This window comes from Oncorhynchus mykiss, chromosome 2, assembly GCF_013265735.2.
Source record: "Oncorhynchus mykiss isolate Arlee chromosome 2, USDA_OmykA_1.1, whole genome shotgun sequence".
Lineage (NCBI taxonomy): Eukaryota > Metazoa > Chordata > Actinopteri > Salmoniformes > Salmonidae > Oncorhynchus > Oncorhynchus mykiss.
Genome location: NC_048566.1, coordinates 101,410,640 through 101,434,701, shown reverse-complemented (window position 1 = coordinate 101,434,701; position 24,062 = coordinate 101,410,640). Strand labels below are relative to the sequence as shown.

Below are 24,062 nucleotides of genomic sequence, written 5' to 3'. Positions count from 1 at the left end.
GAAAGAGATATTATGTTGTCCTCCTAACAGGGACTAAAGTTCCCGTGGGAAAGTGCTGTGTCAGGGAGGGAGGTGTGTCCTGAAGATATATACGGACAACAAGAGATCCACATCAACGGAGACGTTACTCTGGCCTTCCAGCACTACCTCTACCTCACACAGGTAACACCGGACCCCAACACTACCTCTACCTCACACAGGTAACACCTGACCCCAACACTACCTCTACCTCACACAGGTAACACCTGACCCCAACACTACCTCTACCTCACACAGGTAACACCTCTACCTCACACAGGTAACACCTGACCCCAACACTACCTTTACCTCACACAGGTAACACCTGACCCCAACACTACCTCTACCTCACACAGGTAACACCGGACCCCAACACTACCTCTACCTCACACAGGTAACACCGGACCCCAACACTACCTCTACCTCACACAGGTAACACCTGACCCCAACACTACCTCTACCTCACACAGGTAACACCTGACCCCAACACTACCTCTACCTCACACAGGTAACACCTGACCCCAACACTACCTCTACCTCACACAGGTAACACCTGACCCCAACACTACCTCACACAGGTAACACCTGACCCCAACACTACCTCACACAGGTAACACCTGACCCCAACACTACCTCACACAGGTAACACCTGACCCCAACACTACCTCACACAGGTAACACCTGACCCCAACACTACCTCTACCTCACACAGGTAACACCTGACCCCAACACTACCTCTACCTCACACAGGTAACACCTGACCCCAACACTACCTCACACAGGTAAACACCTGACCCCAACACTACCTCACACAGGTAACACCTGACCCCAACACTACCTCACACAGGTAACACCTGACCCCAACACTACCTCACACAGGTAACACCTGACCCCAACACTACCTCACACAGGTAACACCTGACCCCAACACTACCTCACACAGGTAACACCTGACCCCAACACTACCTCACACAGGTAACACCTGACCCCAACACTACCTCACACCGGTAACACCTGACCCCAACACTACCCCACACCGGTAACACCTGACCCCAACACTACCTCACACAGGTAACACCTGACCCCAACACTACCTCACACAGGTAACACCTGACCCCAACACTACCTCACACAGGTAACACCTGACCCCAACACTACCTCACACAGGTAACACCTGACCCCAACACTACCTCACACAGGTAACACCTGACCCCAACACTACCCCACACAGGTAACACCTGACCCCAACACTACCCCACACAGGTAACACCTGACCCCAACACTACCCCACACTGGTAACACCTGACCCCAACACTACCCCACACCAGTAACACCTGACCCCAACACTACCTCACACAGGTAACACCTGACCCCAACACTACCTCTACCTCACACAGGTAACACCTGACCCCAACACTACCTCTACCTCACACAGGTAACACCGGACCCCAACACTACCTCTACCTCACACAGGTAACACCTGACCCCAACACTGCCCCACACCAGTAACACCTGACCCCAACACTACCTCACACAGGTAACACCTGACCCCAACACTACCTCACACGGGTATGGTCACATCTAGGCCAGTCATCTACATTCACAGCCGGCTCCCTAGGGCTTCTCATTTGGGACTAGTTATTTTCTGATCCGAAAGGTATTAGCTGCTTCCACCATATTACCTACACTTTAAAAGACCTGCAACCTGTCTCTCTTCTAGGACATGTCTATGTTCACAGAGGGGCGTGGCAGCGAAGTGATTTGGGGCGTGGCTGATTACTGGGTTTCCAGAGTAACCTGGAGCGCTGAAGAACAGAACTACCACATCTTAGGTAAAGGGACACTCAGTAAACATGTTGTTTAGAAATCGTCATGCCAGCTGATGTCAGCTTATTGCTAGTACTAACTTTAATGATAGCTAGTTTGAGGTTAAAATGTACTCACTATGACTGTGATATTCAGTTGTCTCACCTGTAGTTATCTCACCCGGAGGCCATCTTAAAATGAATCCACTAACTGTAAATCACTCTGGATGAGAGCGTCTGTTAAATGACAAATGTATTGCAACTGATTTCGTTGTCAAGCACACTAGGTAAGCTATTTAGCTTATTGGTCGTAGCAACCCTGTAGCTTGAGTAAACACGAGTATGCAAGACATTTACCAAAGTATCTCTGTCTGTTTTCTGCCAGGTGTCATGCCCCCCGATGAGTATTATTACAACGTCAACAACTCGGTGTACACAAACACTGTGGCCAAGTTCAGGTACAAGAGGGGTGTCATACGAAGCTACATTCAGAAAGTATTCAGACCACCTGACCTATTCCCCCATTTATTACGTTACAGCCTTATTCTAAAATAGATGAATTAAAACAAGTTCCTCATCAATCTAAACACAATACCCCATAATGACAAAGCGAAAACAGGTTTTTAGACATTTTTGCAAATAGTAATAGTTTATTTACATAGGTATTCAGACCCTTTGCTATGTCACTTGAAATTGAGCTCAGGTGCATCCGGTTTCTATTGATCATCCTTGAGATGTTTCTACAACTTGATTGGAGTCCACCTGTGGTAAATTCAGTTGATTTGGACATGATTTGGAAAGGAACACATGTCTATATAAGGTCCCACAGTTGATAGCGCATCTTAAAGCAAAAACCATGAGATTGAAGGAATTGTCCGTAGAGCTCAGAGACAGGATTGTGTCGAGGCACAGATCAGGGGAAGGGTACCAAACAATGTCTGCAGCATTGAAGGTCCCCAAGAACATAGTGGCCTCCATCATTCTTAAATGGAAGAAGTTTGGAACCACCAAGACTTGAGCAAAGTACTAAGAGATCCTTGATGGAAACATGCTGCAGAGTGCTCAGGACCTCAGACTGGGGCGAAGGTTCACCTTCCAACAGGACAACGACCCTAAACACACAGCCAAGACAACGCAGGAGTGGGTTTGGGACAAGTCTCTGAATGTCTGAGAGGCCCAGCCAGAGCCTGGAATTGAACCTGATCAAACATCTCTGGAGAGAAAATATCTGTGCAGCGACGCTCCCCATCCAACCTGACAGAGCTTGAGAGGATCTGCAGAGAAGAATGGGAGGAACTCTCCAAATACAGGTGTGCCAAGCTTGTAGCGTCATACCCAAGAAGACTCGAGGCTGTAATCACTGCCTAGGGTGCTTCAACAAAGTACTGAGTAAAGGGTCTGAATACTTATGTAATACTTATTTTTTTAATGTATTTGTATAACATTGTTTTTGCATTATGGGGTATTGTGATGTCATTATGGGCTATTGTGATGCCATTGTGGGCTATTGTGATGTCATTATGGGCTATTATGTGTAGATTGATGAGGGAAATATTGTTTTTATCAATTTTAGAATAAAGCTGTAATGAAAATAAAATGTGGGGAAAAATCAAGAGGTCTGAATACTTTCCCAATGCACTGTAGATCTACTCAGGCTTCTCTAACACTAACCAGCTTCAGTTAGCTTCACATTCCAGCTCAGGCTTCTCTAACACTAACCTGCTTCAGTTAGCTTCACATTCCTACTCAGGCTTCTCTATCACTAACCTGCTTCAGTTAGCTTCACATTCCAGCTCAGGCTTCTCTATCACTAACCTGCTTCAGTTAGCTTCACATTCCAGCTCAGGCTTCTCTTAACACTAACCTGCTTCAGTTAGCTTCACATTCCTACTCAGGCTTCTCTATCACTAACCTGCTTCAGTTAGCTTCACATTCCAGCTCAGGCTTCTCTATCTCTAACCAGCTTCAGTTAGCTTCACATTCCAGCTCAGGCTTCTCTATCACTAACCTGCTTCAGTTAGCTTCACATTCCAGCTCAGGCTTCTCTATCTCTAACCAGCTTCAGTTAGCTTCACATTCCTACTCAGGCTTCTCTATCACGAACCAGCTTCAGTTAGCTTCACATTCCAGCTCAGGCTTCTCTATCACTAACCTGCTTCAGTTAGCTTCACATTCCAGCTCAGGCTTCTCTTAACACTAACCTGCTTCAGTTAGCTTCACATTCCAGCTCAGGCTTCTCTATCACTAACCTGCTTCAGTTACCTTCACATTCCAGCTCAGGCTTCTCTATCACTAACCTGCTTCAGTTAGCTTCACATTCCAGCTCAGGCTTCTCTTAACACTAACCTGCTTCAGTTAGCTTCACATTCCAGCTCAGGCTTCTCTATCACTAACCTGCTTCAGTTAGCTTCACATTCCAGCTCAGGCTTCTCTTAACACTAACCTGCTTCAGTTAGCTTCACATTCCAGCTCAGGCTTCTCTATCACTAAACTGCTTCAGTTAGCTTCACATTCCAGCTCAGGCTTCTCTAACACTAACCAGCTTCAGTTAGCTTCACATTCCAGCTCAGGCTTCTCTAACACTAACCAGCTTCAGTTAGCTTCACATTCCTACTCAGGCTTCTCTAACACTAACCTGCTTCAGTTAGCTTCACATTCCAGCTCAGGCTTCTCTAACACTAACCTGCTTCAGTTAGCTTCACATTCCAGCTCAGGCTTCTCTAACACTAACCAGCTTCAGTTAGCTTCACATTCCAGCTCAGGCTTCTCTATCACTAACCTGCTTCAGTTAGCTTCACATTCCAGCTCAGGCTTCTCTATCACTAACCTGCTTCAGTTAGCTTCACATTCCTACTCAGGCTTCTCTAACACTAACCTGCTTCAGTTAGCTTCACATTCCAGCTCAGGCTTCTCTAACACTAACCTGCTTCAGTTAGCTTCACATTCCAGCTCAGGCTTCTCTTAACACTAACCTGCTTCAGTTAGCTTCACATTCCAGCTCAGGCTTCTCTAACACTAACCTGCTTCAGTTAGCTTCACATTCCAGCTCAGGCTTCTCTATCACTAACCAGCTTCAGTGAGCTTCACATTCCAGCTCAGGCTTCTCTTAACACTAACCAGCTTCAGTTAGCTTCACATTCCAGCTCAGGCTTCTCTAACACTAACCTGCTTCAGTTAGCTTCACATTCCAGCTCAGGCTTCTCTTAACACTAACCAGCTTCAGTTAGCTTCACATTCCAGCTCAGGCTTCTCTAACACTAACCTGCTTCAGTTAGCTTCACATTCCAGCTCAGGCTTCTCTATCACTAACCAGCTTCAGTTAGCTTCACATTCCAGCTCAGGCTTCTCTATCACTAACCAGCTTCAGTTAGCTTCACATTCCAGCTCAGGCTTCTCTATCACTAACCAGCTTCAGTTAGCTTCACATTCCAGCTCAGGCTTCTCTATCACTAACCAGCTTCAGTTAGCTTCACATTCCAGCTCAGGCTTCTCTATCACTAACCAGCTTCAGTTAGCTTCACATTCCAGCTCAGGCTTCTCTATCACTAACCAGCTTCAGTTAGCTTCACATTCCAGCTCAGGCTTCTCTATCTCTAACCAGCTTCAGTTAGCTTCACATTCCAGCTCAGGCTTCTCTATCACTAACCAGCTTCAGTTAGCTTCACATTCCAGCTCAGGCTTCTCTATCACTAACCTGCTTCAGTTAGCTTCACATTCCAGCTCAGGCTTCTCTATCACTAACCAGCTTCAGTTAGCTTCACATTCCAGCTCAGGCTTCTCTATCACTAACCAGCTTCAGTTAGCTTCACATTCCAGCTCAGGCTTCTCTATCACTAACCTGCTTCAGTTAGCTTCACCTTCCAGCTCAGGCTTCTCTATCACTAACCAGCTTCAGTTAGCTTCACATTCCAGCTCAGGCTTCTCTATCACTAACCAGCTTCAGTTAGCTTCACATTCCAGCTCAGGCTTCTCTAACACTAACCAGCTTCAGTTAGCTTCACATTCCAGCTCAGGCTTCTCTTAACACTAACCAGCTTCAGTTAGCTTCACATTCCAGCTCAGGCTTCTCTATCACTAACCAGCTTCAGTTAGCTTCACATTCCAGCTCAGGCTTCTCTAACACTAACCAGCTTCAGTTAGCTTCACATTCCAGCTCAGGCTTCTCTATCACTAACCAGCTTCAGTTAGCTTCACATTCCAGCTCAGGCTTCTCTTAACACTAACCAGCTTCAGTTAGCTTCACATTCCAGCTCAGCCTTCTCTTAAGACTAACCTGCTTCAGTTAGCTTCACATTCCAGCTCAGGTTTCATCTGTACAACATCGCTGGATATTGCTCGCCCTCCTGCCGCTAACTCTAGCAGGCGTGTAACTGCGTGTGCGTTTCACACATGGCTAGTCGAACACCGACCTCTTCATTGAGACGACGCTGAAACATCCAATCCATGGGCCGAGTCAGTGACACGTGAAAAGTTCACCAGGCGATGGTGTGAAATGGGCTTTTAGATGTGCCGTCTTTATTTGATTACTGATTGTTAATGCCGTCTTTGATGTGCTTATCAATGCCCAAGCACCCCCCCCAAGCTTATCAATGCCCAAGCATCCCCCCAAGCTTATCAATGCCCAAGCACCCCCCAAGCTTATCAATGCCCAAGCATCCCCCCAAGCTTATCAATGCCCAAGCACCCCCCAAGCTTATCAATGTCCAAGCATCCCCCAAGCTTATCAATGCCCAAGCACCCCCCCCCCACCCCCACCCCCCACCCCTCCTCCTTTCTCCCCTTCTATCTGTGGAACAGCTTGTTGTGGCCATAGACATACAATCCATAGAAGAGAACCTCTGAACCTGAGAATTAGACTGTTAAACATTAACAATGGCTGCCAGTCCTGACTTGAAAGGGAACTGCCATCTATGGATAATATGTCTATGGCTGCCAGTCTTGACCTGAAAGGGAACTGCCATCTATGGGTTATATTTCTATGGCTGCCAGTCTTGACTTGAAAGGGAACTGCCATCTATGGGTTATATTTCTATGGCTGCCAGTCTTGACTTGAAAGGGAACTGCCATCTATGGATAATATGTCTATGGCTGCCAGTCTTGACCTGAAAGGGAACTGCCATCTATGGGTTATATTTCTATGGCTGCCAGTCTTGACCTGAAAGGGAACTGCCATCTATGGATAATATGTCTATGGCTGCCAGTCTTGACCTGAAAGGGAACTGCCATCTATGGGTTATATTTCTATGGCTGCCAGTCTTGACCTGAAAGGGAACTGCCATCTATGGGTTATATTTCTATGGCTGCCAGTCTTGACCTGAAAGGGAACTGCCATCTATGGGTTATATTTCTATGGCTGCCAGTCTTGACCTGAAAGGGAACTGCCATCTATGGGTTATATTTCTATGGCTGCCAGTCTTGACCTGAAAGGGAACTGCCATCTATGGGTTATATTTCTATGGCTGCCAGTCCTGACTTGAAAGGGAACTGCCATCTATGGGTTATATTTCTATGGCTGCCAGTCCTGACTTGAAAGGGAACTGCCATCTATGGGTTATATTTCTATGGCTGCCAGTCTTGACCTGAAAGGGAACTGCCATCTATGGGTTATATTTCTATGGCTGCCAGTCTTGACCTGAAAGGGAACTGCCATCTATGGGTTATATTTCTATGGCTGCCAGTCTTGACCTGAAAGGGAACTGCCATCTATGGGTTATATTTCTATGGCTGCCAGTCCTGACTTGAAAGGGAACTGCCATCTATGGGTTATATTTCTATGGCTGCCAGTCTTGACCTGAAAGGGAACTGCCATCTATGGGTTATATTTCTATGGCTGCCAGTCTTGACCTGAAAGGGAACTGCCATCTATGGGTTATATTTCTATGGCTGCCAGTCTTGACCTGAAAGGGAACTGCCATCTATGGGTTATATTTCTATGGCTGCCAGTCTTGACCTGAAAGGGAACTGCCATCTATGGGTTATATTTCTATGGCTGCCAGTCTTGACCTGAAAGGGAACTGCCATCTATGGGTTATATTTCTATGGCTGCCAGTCTTGACCTGAAAGGGAACTGCCATCTATGGGTTATATTTCTATGGCTGCCAGTCTTGACCTGAAAGGGAACTGCCATCTATGGGTTATATTTCTATGGCTGCCAGTCTTGACCTGAAAGGGAACTGCCATCTATGGGTTATATTTCTATGGCTGCCAGTCTTGACCTGAAAGGGAACTGCCATCTATGGGTTATATTTCTATGGCTGCCAGTCTTGACCTGAAAGGGAACTGCCATCTATGGGTTATATTTCTATGGCTGCCAGTCCTGACTTGAAAGGGAACTGCCATCTATGGGTTATATTTCTATGGCTGCCAGTCTTGACCTGAAAGGGAACTGCCATCTATGGGTTATATTTCTATGGCTGCCAGTCCTGACTTGAAAGGGAACTGCCATCTATGGGTTATATTTCTATGGCTGCCAGTTCTGACTTGAAAGGGAACTGCCATCTATGGGTTATATTTCTATGGCTGCCAGTCTTGACCTGAAAGGGAACTGCCATCTATGGGTTATATTTCTATGGCTGCCAGTCTTGACCTGAAAGGGAACTGCCATCTATGGGTTATATTTCTATGGCTGCCAGTCTTGACTTGAAAGGGAACTGCCATCTATGGGTTATATTTCTATGGCTGCCAGTCTTGACCTGAAAGGGAACTGCCATCTATGGGTTATATTTCTATGGCTGCCAGTCTTGACCTGAATGGGAACTGCCATCTATGGGTTATATTTCTATGGCTGCCAGTCTTGACCTGAAAGGGAACTGCCATCTATGGGTTATATTTCTATGGCTGCCAGTCTTGACTTGAAAGGGAACTGCCATCTATGGGTTATATTTCTATGGCTGCCAGTCTTGACCTGAAAGGGAACTGCCATCTATGGGTTATATTTCTATGGCTGCCAGTCTTGACCTGAAAGGGAACTGCCATCTATGGGTTATATTTCTATGGCTGCCAGTCCTGACTTGAAAGGGAACTGCCATCTATGGGTTATATTTCTATGGCTGCCAGTTCTGACTTGAAAGGGAACTGCCATCTATGGGTTATATTTCTATGGCTGCCAGTCTTGACCTGAAAGGGAACTGCCATCTATGGGTTATATTTCTATGGCTGCCAGTCTTGACCTGAAAGGGAACTGCCATCTATGGGTTATATTTCTATGGCTGCCAGTCTTGACTTGAAAGGGAACTGCCATCTATGGGTTATATTTCTATGGCTGCCAGTCTTGACCTGAAAGGGAACTGCCATCTATGGGTTATATTTCTATGGCTGCCAGTCTTGACCTGAATGGGAACTGCCATCTATGGGTTATATTTCTATGGCTGCCAGTCTTGACCTGAAAGGGAACTGCCATCTATGGGTTATATTTCTATGGCTGCCAGTCTTGACTTGAATGGGAACTGCCATCTATGGGTTATATTTCTATGGCTGCCAGTCTTGACCTGAAAGGGAACTGCCATCTATGGGTTATATTTCTATGGCTGCCAGTCTTGACCTGAAAGGGAACTGCCATCTATGGGTTATATTTCTATGGTTGGATGAGGCTGTCATTGGCCTTTCACACATTTTTAAAATATAATCACGTGTAAAACGTACAGTTTGGAAAGCAAATGCTGTCATAACTAAATGTCATAGATATTTTAACATCACTGTATTTTATTTTTTACACTTTTTTTGTTATTCAAAAAAATATGTCATCGATCGATTCTGATTTAATTGGTCCTCAACTCGTGACTCAGACCCTTCATTCAGGAGTTAGCCTTTTAGCTCGCCTGCATCGGAGCAGGTTAGTTCTGAAAGATTCATTACCATAAAAATGTACCTGGCTAAAATATTATCCCGAGTTGAACTCAGAGTTGACCAAAGTAACGTTTACATTTAACAGATCAGAGACTTACAAGAGGGTTAAATGCCTTACTCGAAGGCACATCAACATATTTTTCACTTAGTCGGCTCACGGAATCGAACCAGCGACCTTTCAGTTACTGGCCCAACGCTATTAACCGCTAGACTACCTGCCGTCCCAATTACGTGGCTATTTCCACAAACACTCTACCCCCCCCCCCCCCCCGTCAGCTATTTCCCAATCTCACCTTATTTTCCATAGACCTTATTCATGTGGAAGCCGTTCCACATCCAGGCTCCCTTTTTTTAAAGTTTTGTTTTTAAGTCTATAGAAAACATTGTAAATGATAACATCAAGTACTTTCTTTCTCATCTCTTACCCAGTCTGGAGTTCGCGGTGGAGTTGGCTGCCCTGCTGAAGTACCCTGCTCCTCGGGAATGGCAGCAGGTAGCAGACAAGATCAAAATCCCTTTCGATCAGAAGCAGAAATATCATCCCGAATATGACGGCTACAAAAAAGGCGAGTGTTTCCCCCCACTGCCCACGTTCACCTAGCTGTCTGTTTACAGGTGTGATGTTAAATAGAGCTGGTCATTTCAGTAATAAGGACATGTAACACACGCAGTGTCATTGAGTCTCCGCTTTTTCATTTTGACTTTGACTTTTTCTCCCAGGACAATTCGTGAAGCAGGCTGACACAGTGATGCTAGGCTATCCCCTGGGTCTACCTATGACCCCCGAGGTCAGGAGAAATGACCTGGAGTTCTACGAGGCTGTCACAGACCCTGGTGGTCCAGCTATGACATGGGTAGGTCACATACTGGTATTACCATGCACTGCCAAGAACGGGTCAATATATCAACTGTACTGTTGAAAGGGGTACCTACCTACAAAAGGGACTTTATAACACATAACCCATACATAAACCATTCATAAACCATTTATAACCTATTTATAACCCATTCATAACCCATTCATAACCCATTCGTAAGCAGTACATAAGCATTTTTTTCTACTGCTAATGAATGCAGTATGTGTGCGTTATGAATGTGTTCTGAAATCCTTACTGGTAGAATGTTACTCAGTTGGGGGTGTAGAATAGTGTTGTTACTCAGTTGGGGGTGTAGAATAGTGTCAGTCAGTTGGGGGTGTAGAAGAGTGTCAGTAAGTTGGGGGTGTAGAAGGGTGTCAGTCAGTTGGAGGTGTAGAAGGGTGTCAGTCAGTTGGAGGTGTAGAAGGGTGTCAGTCAGTTGGGGGTGTAGAAGGGTGTCAGTCAGTTGGGGGTATAGAAGGGTGTCAGTCAGTTGGAGGTGTAGAAGGGTGTCAGTCAGTTGGAGGTGTAGAAGAGTGTCAGTCAGTTGGGGGTGTAGAAGGGTGTCAGTCAGTTGGAGGTGTAGAAGGGTGTCAGTCAGTTGGAGGTGTAGAAGAGTGTCAGTCAGTTGGGGGTGTAGAAGGGTGTCAGTCAGTTGGAGGTGTAGAAGGGTGTCAGTCAGTTGGAGGTGTAGAAGGGTGTCAGTCAGTTGGGGGTGTAGAAGGGTGTCAGTCAGTTGGGGGTGTAGAAGGGTGTCAGTCAGTTGGAGGTGTAGAAGGGTGTCAGTCAGTTGGGGGTGTAGAAGGGTGTCAGTCAGTTGGAGGTGTAGAAGGGTGTCAGTCAGTTGGAGGTGTAGAAGGGTGTCAGTCAGTTGGGGGTGTAGAAGGGTGTCAGTCAGTTGGAGGTGTAGAAGGGTGTCAGTCAGTTGGAGGTGTAGAAGGGTGTCAGTCAGTTGGGGGTGTAGAAGGGTGTCAGTCAGTTGGGGGTGTAGAAGGGTGTCAGTCAGTTGGAGGTGTAGAAGGGTGTCAGTCAGTTGGGGGTGTAGAAGGGTGTCAGTCAGTTGGAGGTGTAGAAGGGTGTCAGTCAGTTGGAGGTGTAGAAGGGTGTCAGTCAGTTGGAGGTGTAGAAGGGTGTCAGTCAGTTGGGGGTGTAGAAGGGTGTCAGTCAGTTGGGGATGTAGAAGGGTGTCAGTCAGTTGGGGGTGTAGAAGGGTTTTACCAGCCTCCTGAGTGGTGCAGAGGTCTGAGGCGTCACTACAGCCTGGGGTTAGATCCCATATATAATATATAATCATTTTTTACAAAAGACGAGTTTTACCTAGTTGGGGATATCGAAGCCCATTTGTCAAGTGTGTTTGTCTCTGTATGGTGCCAGGGTATGTTTGCAGTGGGCTGGCTGGAGCTGGGGGAGGTGGAGAAGGCTGGACATCTACTCCAGAAGTGTTTCAAAAATATCCAGGGACCATTCCAGGTCAGAATGGGAAAATGCTCTGTCTCTCTCTCTCTCTCTGTATCTCTCTGTCTCTCTCTCTGTCTGTCTCTCTCTCTCTCTCTCTCTCTCTCTCTCTCTCTGTGTCTGTCTCTTTCTCTCTCTGTCTGTCTCTCTTTCTATCTCTCTCTCTGTCTGTCTCTCTCTCTCTCTGTCTGTCTCTTTCTCTCTCTCTGTCTCTCTCTCTGTCACTCTCTCTCTGTCTCTCTCTCTGTCTCTCTCTCTGTCTCTCTCTCTGTCTCTCTCTGTCTCTCTCTGTCTCTCTTTCTGTCTGTCTCTCTTTCTGTCTGTCTCTCTTTCTGTCTGTCTCTCTTTCTGTCTGTCTCTCTCTGTCTCTCTCTCTGTCTCTCTCTCTCTGTCTCTCTCTCTCTGTTTCTCTCTGTCTCTCTCTCTATATATCCCTGTCTCTCAATTCAATTCAATTCAAGGGCTTTATTGGCATGGGAAACATGTGTTAACATTGCCAAAGCAAGTGAGGTAGATAATATATAAAGTGAATATATAAAGTGAAATAAACAATAAAAATTAACAGTAAACATTACACATACAGAGGTTTCAAAACAATAAAGACATTACAAATGTCATATTATATATATATATATATATATATATATATATATATATATATATATATATATATATATATACATTGTTAAAACAATGTACAAATGGTTAAAGGACACAAGATAAAATAAATAAGCATAAATATGGGTTGTATTTACAATGGTGTGTGTTCTTCACTGGTTGCCCTTTTCTTGTGGCAACAGGTCACACATCTTGCTGCTGTGATGCACACTGGTATTTCACCCAGTAGATATGGAAGTATATCAAAATTGGATTTGTTTTCGAATTCTTTGTGGGTCTGTGTAATCTGAGGGAAATATGTCTCTCTAATATGGTCATACATTGGGCAGGAGGTTAGGAAGTGCAGCTCAGTTTCCACCTCATTTTGTGGTCAGTGAGCACATAGCCTGTCTTCTTTTGAGAGCCATGTCTGCCTACGGCGGCCTTTCTCAATAGCAAGGCTATGCTCACTGAGTCTGTACATAGTCAAAGCTTTCCTTAAGTTTGGGTCAGTCACAGTGGTCAGGTATTCTGCCGCTGTGTACTCTCTGTTTAGGGCCAAATAGCATTCTAGTTTGCTCTGTTTTTTTGTTAATTCTTTCCAATGTGTCAAGTAATTATCTTTTTGTTTTCTCATGATTTGGTTGGGTCTAATTGTGCTGCTCTCTCTCTCTATATATCTATTTCTCTCTCTCGCATACTCACACACACAGTATGTGTCACATTAATGTCTCTCAGGTATGGAGTGAATCGTCTGATGGTTCTGGGGCGGTGAACTTTCTCACTGGTATGGGAGGATTCCTGCAGGCTGTTCTGTTTGGCTACACTGGATTCAGGTCCGTTATATCCACCACCACACATCACTTGGCTTGAAACCAAACTGTCATATAGCGGCATCATAAGACGTACATTACACTATTATTGCAGAATACAAGTGTATGTACCTACTTCCTGTCTTAAAGACATTCTCCGGTACGTTTGTATACTTTTTAGACAGTAGTTCTGAAAGTAGCGCTCGCGAGCCAAAAGCCCCCCCCCCACGACAATTACATACTACGTCATATATGTACGTCGTCTCTCTCTGTCTGCTGTGTCGACTGAGCCGTTGGGCCCGCCCTAGAACCTCATTGGCTGGGCAGGCCTCTTGCTAGCTGTCACACAAATGCGAGGGGCTGAAGCTCATTGGCTAGAACTCCAATTGCTAGGGGGCTGGCCCACGTGGGGAGAAGTGTAGGGGAAATCGTGCAGCATAGCTTCAAGAAAACAGTCGCTTTCAAACCGGGCAATTTGTGAATAATTGAGGTTAGACAAAAATTATGCTCATAGATTATAAATGAATGATCTACTCATTGACACATCAGCCATCAAAGTTTTTTTTTTTTATACTTTCTTAGTGTCCACAATACCAGAGAATGTCTTTAACTGCTGGGACATAAGGCAACAATGAGCTCCTCGGTGAGGGGATCTGCAGTATGTACCCTTCTCGTTTTCATTTTCCTTCTCAGAGTACAGAAGGATTGTCTGGCCTTCGCCCCTTCCATCCCTGATGACATCACTCAGCTGTGTATCCGGGGGGTCAGTTACCTGGGCAACAAGATGGACTGGCTGGTGAGGGGACAGGAAGTTTACATCATACTGAGAGAGGGAGCAAAGCATACTGGGAATACCAAACCCTGCGCTCTGCAGGTGGTCCTCAAGAACTCCGGGACCAAGATCCCTCTTATACCAGGTAAACTCTATTCTATTCCATTTTATTTTACTACCAACTCACAAATGCTGAAACTGAGCATTCAAATACTGTCTGGATATTATAGTAAAGTTATAATTAAATACTGTCTGGATATTATAGTAAAGTTATAATTAAATACTGTCTGGATATTATAGTAAAGTTATAATTAAATACTGTCTGGATATTACAGTAAAGTTATAATTAAATACTGTATGGATATTATAGTAAAGTTATAATTAAATACTGTATGGATATTATAGTAAAGTTATAATTAAATACTGTCTGGATATTATAGTAAAGTTATAATTAAATACTGTCTGGATATTATAGTAAAGTTATAATTAAATACTGTCTGGATATTACAGTAAAGTTATAAATACTGTCTGGATATTATAGTAAAGTTATAAATACTGTCTGGATATTATAGTAAAGTTATAATTAAATACTGTCTGGATATTATAGTAAAGTTATAAATACTGTCTGGATATTATAGTAAAGTTATAATTAAATACTGTATGGATATTATAGTAAAGTTAAAATTAAATACTGTCTGGATATTATAGTAAAGTTATAATTAAATACTGTCTGGATATTACAGTAAAGTTATAATTAAATACTGTCTGGATATTACAGTAAAGTTATAATTAAATACTGTCTGGATATTATAGTAAAGTTATAATTAAATACTGTATGGATATTACAGTAAAGTTATAAATACTGTATGGATATTACAGTAAAGTTATAATTAAATACTGTATGGATATTACAGTAAAGTTATAATTGTTATGAAGGCACACACACTCAGATTTTCTCGTTGTTTTAGGGTGAGGAAAAATCGGTAACACTTTACTTGGAACCTAGTGTCATAACACGTTATGTAATGGTCATAACCAGTTATAACACGTTATGTAACGGTCATAACCAGTTATAACACGTTATGTAACGGTCATAACCAGTTATAACACGTTATGTAACGGTCATAACCAGTTATAACACGTTATGTAACGGTCATAACCAGTTATAACACGTTATGTAACGGTCATAACCAGTTATAACACGTTATGTAACGGTCATAACCAGTTATAACACGTTATGTAACGGTCATAACCAGTTATAACACGTTATGTAACGGTCATAACCAGTTATAACACGTTATGTAACGGTCATAACCAGTTATAACACGTTATGTAACGGTCATAACCAGTTATAACACGTTATGTAACGGTCATAACCAGTTATAACACGTTATGTAACGGTCATAACCAGTTATAACACGTTATGTAACGGTCATAACCAGTTATAACACGTTATGTAACGGTCATAACCAGTTATAACACGTTATGTAACGGTCATAACCAGTTATAACACGTTATGTAACGGTCATAACCAGTTATAACACGTTATGTAACGGTCATAACCATGTCATAATGTTATAACACGTTATGTAAAGGTCATAACCATGTCATGATATGTTATAACACGTTATGTAACGGTCATAACCATGTCATATGTTATAACACGTTATGTAACGGTCATAACCATGTCATAACACATTATGTAACGGTCATAACCATGTCATATGTTATAACACGTTATGTAACGGTCATAACCATGTCATAACACATTATGTAACGGTCATAACCATGTCATATGTTATAACACGTTATGTAACGGTCATAACCATGTCATATGTTATAACACGTTATGTAACGGTCATAACCATGTCACATGTTATAACACGTTATGTAACGGTCATAACCATGTCACATGTTATAACACGTTATGTAACGGTCATAACCATGTCATAACACATTATGTAACGGTCATAACCATGTCATATGTTATAACACGTTATGTAACGGTCATAACCATGTCATATGTCATAACACGTTATGTAACGGTCATAACCATGTCATATGTTATAACACGTTATGTAACGGTCATAACCATGTCATGATATGTTATAACACGTTATGTAACGGTCATAATATGTTATAATACATTATGTAACGGTCATAACCATGTCATAATGTTATAACACGTTATGTAACGGTCATAATATGTTATAATACATTATGTAACGGTCATAACCATGTCATATGTCATAACACGTTATGTAACGGTCATAACCATGTCATGATATGTCATAACACGTTATGTAACGGTCATAACCATGTCATGATATGTCATAACACGTTATGTAACGGTCATCATATGTTATAACACGTTATGTAACGGTCATAACCATGTCATGATATGTCATAACACATATATTTAGACCTGTTGTGACATAAACATAAAAAGAAACGTCCCTTTTTCAGGACAATGTCTTTCCAAGATAATTTGTAAAAGTCCAAATAACTTCACAGATCTTCATTGTAAAGTGTTTAAACACTGTTTCCCATGCTTGTTCAATGAACCATAAACAATTAATGAACATGCACCTGTGGAACAGTCGTTAAGACACTAACGGCTTACAGACCGTAGGAATTTAAGGTCACAGTTATGAAAACACTAAAGAGGCCTTTCTACTGACTCTGAAAAACACCAAAAGAAAGATGCCCAGGGTCCCTGCTCATCTGCGTGAACGTGCCTTAGGCATGCTGCAAGGAGGCATGAGGACTGCAGATGTGGCCAGGGCAAGAAATTGCAATGACCGTACTGTGAGACGCCTGAGACAGACAGCGCTACAGGGAGACGGGACAGACAGCTGATAGTCCTGGCAGTGGCAGACCACATATAACAACACCTGCACAGGATCGGTACATCCGAACATCACACCTGCAGGACAGGTACAGGATGGCAATAACAACTGCCCGAGTTATACCAGGAACGCACAATCCCTCCATCAGTGCTCAGACTGTCGGTAATAGGATGAGAGAGGCTGGACTGAGGGCTTGTAGGCCTGTTGTTAGGCAGGTCCTCACCAGACATCACCAGCAACAACGCTGCCTATGGGCACTAACCTACCGTCGCTGGACCAGACAGGACTGACAAAAAGTGCTCTTCACTGACGAGTCGTGGTTTTGTCTCACCGGGGGTGATGGTCGGATTCGCGTTTGTCGTCGAAGGAATGAGTGTTACACCGAGGCCTGTACTCTGGAGCGGGATCGATTTGGAGGTGGAGGGTCCGTCATGGTCTGGGGCTGTGTGTCACAGCATCATCGGACTGAGCTTGTTATCATTGCAGGCGATCTCAACGCTGTGCGTTACAAGGAAGACATCCTCCTCCCTCATGTGGCACACTTCCTGCAGGCTCATCTTGACATGACTCTCCAGCATGACAATGCCACCAGCCATACTGCTCGTTCTGTGTGTGATTTCCTGCATGACAGGAATGTCAGTGTTCTGCCATGGCCAGCGAAGAGCCCGGATCTCAGTCCCATTGAGCACGTCTGGGACCTGTTGGATCGGAGGATGAGGGCTAGGGCCATTCCCCCAAGAAATGTCTGGGAACTTGCAGGTGCCTTAGTGGAAGAGTGGGATAACATCTCACAGCAAGAACTGGCAAATTTGGTGCATTCCATGAGGAGGAGATGCACTGCAGTACTTAATGCAGCTGGTGGCCACACAAGATACTGACTGTTACTTTTGATTTTGACCCCCCCTTTGTTCAGGGACACATTATTCAATTTCTGTTAATCTGTGGAACTTGTTCAGTTTGTCTCAGTTATTGAATCTTGTTATGTTCATACAAATATTTACACATGTTAAGTTTGCTGAAAATAAACGCAGTTGACAATGAGAGGACGTTTCTTTTTTTGCTGAGTTTATATTTGTTATTTTATGGCTGGTTATGACACCTGGTTAATATAAATAAATATATTTGATATAATAAATAAAGGTCATTATGTTTGTTTGTTTCCTCAGGAAAACCAGTGACTTTCCCACGGGAGTCTGGAATGATCTGTAAAGTGGATGGTGCCTTATCCTGCTGGCCCATGTGAGGACCATCCCTGTCAAACCCCATCGCCTTCTATCTACAGTACCTTCTATCTACAGTGCCTTCTATCTACAGTGCCTTCTATCTACAGTGCCTTCTATCTACAGTGCCTTCTATCTACAGTGCCTTCTATCTACAGTACAGTGCCTTCTATCTACAGTGCCTTCTATCTACAGTATCTTCTATCTACTGTACCTTCTATCTACAGTACCTTACCTTCTATATACAGTACCTTACCTTCTATCTACAGTACAGTACCTTCTATCTACAGTGCCTTCTATCTACAGTACCTTCTATCCACAGTGCCTTCTATCTACAGTACAGTACCTTCTATCCACAGTGCCTTCTATCTACAGTACAGTACCTTCTAATTATACAGTAGGCGATCTAATTATACAGTACAGTACCTTCTAATTATACAGTACAGTACCTTCTATATACAGTACCTTCTATATACAGTACCTTCTAATTATACAGTACATTACCTTCAGAAAGTATTCACACCCCTTGACTTTTACCACATTTTGTTGTGTTACAAAGTGGAATTAAAATGGATTGAATTGCCTTTTTTGTTGTTGTAAACGATCTATACAAAATACTCAAATAAATGTATGGAAAATTAAACACTAATGTATCTTGACTAGATAAGTATTCAACATCCTGAGTCAACACGTTACAATCACCTTTGGCAGCAATTAAAGCAGTGAGTCTTTCTGGGTAAATTGGTAAAGCTTTGCACGTCTGGATTGTACAATATTTTTCCATTATTCTTCCAAAAATTCTTCATGCGTTGTCAATTTAGTTGTTAATCATTGCTAGACTGCCATTTTCAAGTCTTGCCATAGATGTTGAAGTAAGTCAAAACTGTAACGAGGCCACTCAGTAACATTCAATGTGCTCTTGGTAAGCAACTCCAGTGTATATTTGCAGACTGAACCAAGTTTATCTACGATTTTGCCGGGGGCTTAGCTCTATTACGTTTCTTTTTATCCTGAAAAACTCCCTAGTCCTTGCCGATGACAAGCATACCCATAACATGATGCAGCCACCACCATGCTTGAAAATATGAAGAGTGGTACTCAGTGTTGTGTTGGATTTGCCCCAAACATAATTTCTGTGCCACATTTTTTTTTTTGCAGTACTGCTTTATTGCCTTGTTTGCCAACAGCATGCATGTTTTGGAAAATGTTTATTCTGTACAGGTTTCCTTCTTTTCCATGTCATTTAGATTAGTATTGTGGAGTCACTACAAAGTTGTTGATCCATCCTCAGTTTTCTCCCATCAGTCATTAAACTCTGTAACTGTTAAAAGGCACCATTGGCCTCATGGTGAAATCCCTGAACGGTTTCCTTCCTCTCCGGCAACTGAGTTAGGAAGGACGCCTGTAGTGACTGGGCCATATTACTGCCATATTGATACACCATCCAAAGTGTAATTAATAACTTCACCATGCTCAAAGGGATATTCAGTGTCTGCTTCTTCTTTTTTTTACCCATCTGCCAATAGGTGCCCTTCTTTGCGAACCATTGGAAAACCTCCCTGGTAACATAATTCCACTTTGACATTACGGAGGATTGTGTGTTGATCAGTGACACAAAATCTCAATTTATTTCATTTTAAATCCAGGGTGTAACACAACAAAATGTGGGAAAGGTCAAGGGGTGTGAATACTTCCTGAAGGCCCTGAACCTATATGTCCTTATGCGAGTCCCAAATGGCATCCTATTCCCTTTATAAAGTAGCCTTGTCTGAACCAGAATGTCCCATAGGGCAGGAGCCTGTCTCCTGTTTCTGTAGCGTGAGGCAGCTTGATGTACAACTCCACCCCCGTGAGGCAGCTTGATGTACAACTCCACCCCCTGGAAAGGACGCTAGCCTATCGCAAGGCCCATAGCCCAAAGTAACGCACAATAGACTGCCATTTGGGGCTCATTGTTATTCCTGGTTTATTCATGCACTGGAAATTATTTTCTGTGTATAAGAAGGATTTCATCTATTGTGCTTTAACCATGTATTTAGTGTGACTTGATTTGTCATTCACATCTCAGTAAATGTACTGTATGTTTGTAGAGATGGATCAAATGCCTTTTATACTGATATACTTAAAGCTGCAATAAAATATACATTTGGTATGAGCACATTTTACTTTTTCGTGAGTGATATTTTTCATTAAAACATCTTGCAGCATGGACTCTGGATGCATGGATATTGTGTATTGCAATTATTTTGACCACACATACCTAATATTTCAACCCACCTAAGTGTTGCGTCTTTATCTTAGCAGACCTCAAACAAAAAACAAAGATGCATTTTCCTCCATTTTTGTTGCATGGCTTGTAAAATGAGATTTTGTTTTCTTCAACTGTGATAAAGATATTTTCCTGAGCCTTAATCTCTAAACATGCTTAGACTTTAATAATATTAGACTGGCTGTTATATGAATAACATCAAAACATTTTTTTAGATACAGCCTACACTTTATAGTGCAGGGATCATCAACTCGATTCAGCTGGGGAAGGATTTTTTTTATTGAGTTGATGGTCAAGGGCCCGGAACATAATTTGTTGACTACAAATTGACCGCAAGAAGCCTAAAGAGATACATTTGAAACCTTGCTTAAGTTTGTCTACGACCACATCGTGTCTCTCTATTTAGCGTGGGAATACTTGAGAATGTCTTAAAGTAAAATCACTTAGAGCTGATTTACTTGTTTTTTTTATGTCCAACAATGAAAATTCCACACACAAAAAAATCAGGTTTGGGGATAAATGCCGAAAATAAGGTCTGAGGTTAACACAGGCTTATGAGATCTTATACGTTTAGTTATATAAGATACTATATGTCCGTTAACATGACCTTTCTGAAGCCTTTATGTGCTTTAAGGCGGAGTTAGTGCAGACAAAAAGACGCCAATAGAGAGAAATAGTAATGGCGTCCTTTTGTTGGGACTCCTTTTGTTGGGACGTCTATATATTTAACCTTCATTATATTTTTATTAAGGATTCATTTTTTTATTTTTTATTTCACCTTTATTTAACCAGGTAGGCAAGTTGAGAACAAGTTCTCATTTACAATTTACAAATTTACAATTTACAATTGCGACCTGGCCAAGATAAAGCAGTTCGACACATACAACGACACAGAGTTACACATGGAGTAAAACAAACATAGTCAATAATACAGTATAAACAAGTCTATATACGATGTGAGCAAATGAGGTGAGATAAGGGAGGTAAAGGCAAAAAAGACCATGGTGGCGAAGTAAATACAATATAGCAAGTAAAACACTGGAATGGTAGATTTGCAGTGGAAGAATGTGCAAAGTAGAAATAAAATAATGGGGTGCAAAGGAGCAAAAATAAATAAATAAATACAGTAGGGAAAGAGGTAGTTGTTTGGGCTAAATTATAGGTGGGCTATGTACAGGTGCAGTAATCTGTGAGCTGCTCTGACAGCTGGTGCTTAAAGCTAGAGAAATAGTAATGGCTCTTGTTTATATGTGTTTCCAGTTTCAGAGATTTTTGTAGTTCGTTCCAGTCATTGGCAGCAGAGAACTGGAAGGAGAGGCGGCCAAAGAAAGAATTGGTTTTGGGGGTGACCAGAGAGATATACCTGCTGGAGCGTGTGCTACAGGTGGGAGATGCAATGGTGACCAGCGAGCTGAGATAAGGGGGGACTTTACCTAGCAGGGTCTTGTAGATGACCTGGAGCCAGTGGGTTTGGCGACGAGTAGGCTTGATTACCAACAACGATGAGACGGCCTACAGGGAGGAGGTGAGGGCCCTCGGAGTGTGGTGTCAGGAAAATAACCTCACACTCAACGTCAACAAAACTAAGGAGATGATTGTGGACTTCAGGAAACAGCAGAGGGAACACCCCCCTATCCACATCGATGGAACAGTAGTGGAGAGGGTAGCAAGTTTTAAGTTCCTCGGCATACACATCACAGACAAACTGAATTGGTCCACTCACACAGACAGCATCGTGAAGAAGGCGCAGCGCCTCTTCAACCTCAGGAGGCTGAAGAAATTCGGCTTGTCACCAAAAGCACTCACAAACTTCTACAGATGCACAATCGAGAGCATCCTGGCGGGCTGTATCACCGCCTGGTATGGCAACTGCACCGCCCTCAACCGTAAGGCTCTCCAGAGGGTAGTGAGGTCTGCACAACGCATCACCGGGGGCAAACTACCTGCCCTCCAGGACACCTACACCACCCGATGTCACAGGAAGGCCATAAAGATCATCAAGGACATCAACCACCCGAGCCACTGCCTGTTCACCCCGCTATCATCCAGAAGGCGAGGTCAGTACAGGTGCATCAAAGCTGGGACCGAGAGACTGAAAAACAGCTTCTATCTCAAGGCCATCAGACTGTTAAACAGCCACCACTAACACTGAGTGGCTGCTGCCAACACACTGACACTGACTCAACTCCAGCCACTTTAATAATGGGAATTGATGGGAAATGATGTAAATATATCACTAGCCACTTTAAACAATGCTACCTTATATAAATGTTACTTACCCTACATTATTCATCTCATATGCATACGTATATACTGTACTCTATATCATCGACGGTATCCTTATGTAATACATGTATCACTAGCCACTTTATACTATACTATGCCACTTTGTTTACATACTCATCTCATTTGTACATACTGTACCCGATACCATCTACTGTATCTTGCCTATGCTGCTCTGTACCATCACTCATTCATATATCCTTATGTACATATTCTTTATCCCCTTACACTGTGTACAAGACAGTAGTTTTGGAATTGTTAGTTAGATTACTTGTTATTACTGCATTGACGGAACTAGAAGCACAAGCATTTTGCTACACTCGCATTAACATCTGCTAACCATGTGTATGTGACAAATAAAATTTGATTTGATTTTGATTTGAGTATGAAGCGAGGGCCAGCCAACGAGAGCATACATGTCGCAATGGTGGGTAGTATATGGGGCTTTGGTGACAAAACGGATGGCATTGTGATAGACTGCATCCAATTTATTGAGTAGGGTATTGGAGGCTATTTTGTAAATGACATCGCCGAAGTCGAGGATTGGTAGGATGGTCAGTTTTACGAGGGTATGTTTGGCAGCATGAGTGAAGGATGCTTTGTTGCGAAATAGGAAGCCAATTCTAGATTTAAATAAAAAAATAGTAATGACGTCCTTTTGTTGGGACTCCTCCATGGTTCGTTGGACAACGTCAGTATTATATTTTTTATTAAGGATTCATATTGAGACCAAGGTCTTTTTTACAGATGCCCTGAATTACAGAAAATACTCACGTCAAAATATAAATTCAAAATGCAAGCAGAAAGAAAAACACAGTCATAAAATACAAACACATTCATCAGTAATAAGGTCCTCAACCATCTTTCTGAATATGCCCAGCGGCACCAGAACAAACACATTCATCAGTAATAAGGTCCTCAACCATCTTTCTGAATTGGCCCAGCGGCACCAGAACAAACACATTCATCAGTAATAAGGTCCTCAACCATCTTTCTGAATTGGCCCAGCGGCACCAGAACAAACACATTCATCCGTAATAAGGTCCTCAACCATCTTTCTGAATTGGCCCAGCGGCACCAGAACAAACACATTCATCAGTAATAAGGTCCTCAACCATCTTTCTGAATTGGCCCAGCGGCACCAGAACAAACACATTCATCAGTAATAAGGTCCTCAACCATCTTTCTGAATTGGCCCAGCGGCACCAGATCAAACACATTCATCAGTAATAAGGTCCTCAACCATCTTTCTGAATTGGCCCAGCGGCACCAGATCAAAC

At 43.0% G+C, this 24,062-nt stretch overlaps 1 protein-coding gene across 6 annotated transcripts in view; it reads left to right on the top strand.

The window, feature by feature from the left end:
- The window catches only part of pgghg (protein-glucosylgalactosylhydroxylysine glucosidase), a 35,853-nt gene extending 15,463 nt beyond the window's left edge, over positions 1-20,390 (top strand). For all 6 annotated transcript variants that reach the window (XM_021578707.2, XM_021578728.2, XM_021578717.2 and 3 more), the window contains 9 exons: positions 31-162; positions 1,739-1,850; positions 2,209-2,281; positions 10,098-10,234; positions 10,389-10,522; positions 11,900-11,995; positions 13,316-13,413; positions 14,083-14,306; positions 18,177-20,390. In XM_021578707.2, the coding sequence (XP_021434382.2) occupies positions 31-162; positions 1,739-1,850; positions 2,209-2,281; positions 10,098-10,234; positions 10,389-10,522; positions 11,900-11,995; positions 13,316-13,413; positions 14,083-14,306; positions 18,177-18,253 (1,083 nt within the window). In that variant the 3' untranslated portion in view covers positions 18,254-20,390. The remainder of the gene's footprint in view (positions 1-30; positions 163-1,738; positions 1,851-2,208; positions 2,282-10,097; positions 10,235-10,388; positions 10,523-11,899; positions 11,996-13,315; positions 13,414-14,082; positions 14,307-18,176) is intronic.
- Positions 20,391-24,062: the final 3,672 nt, after the last annotated feature.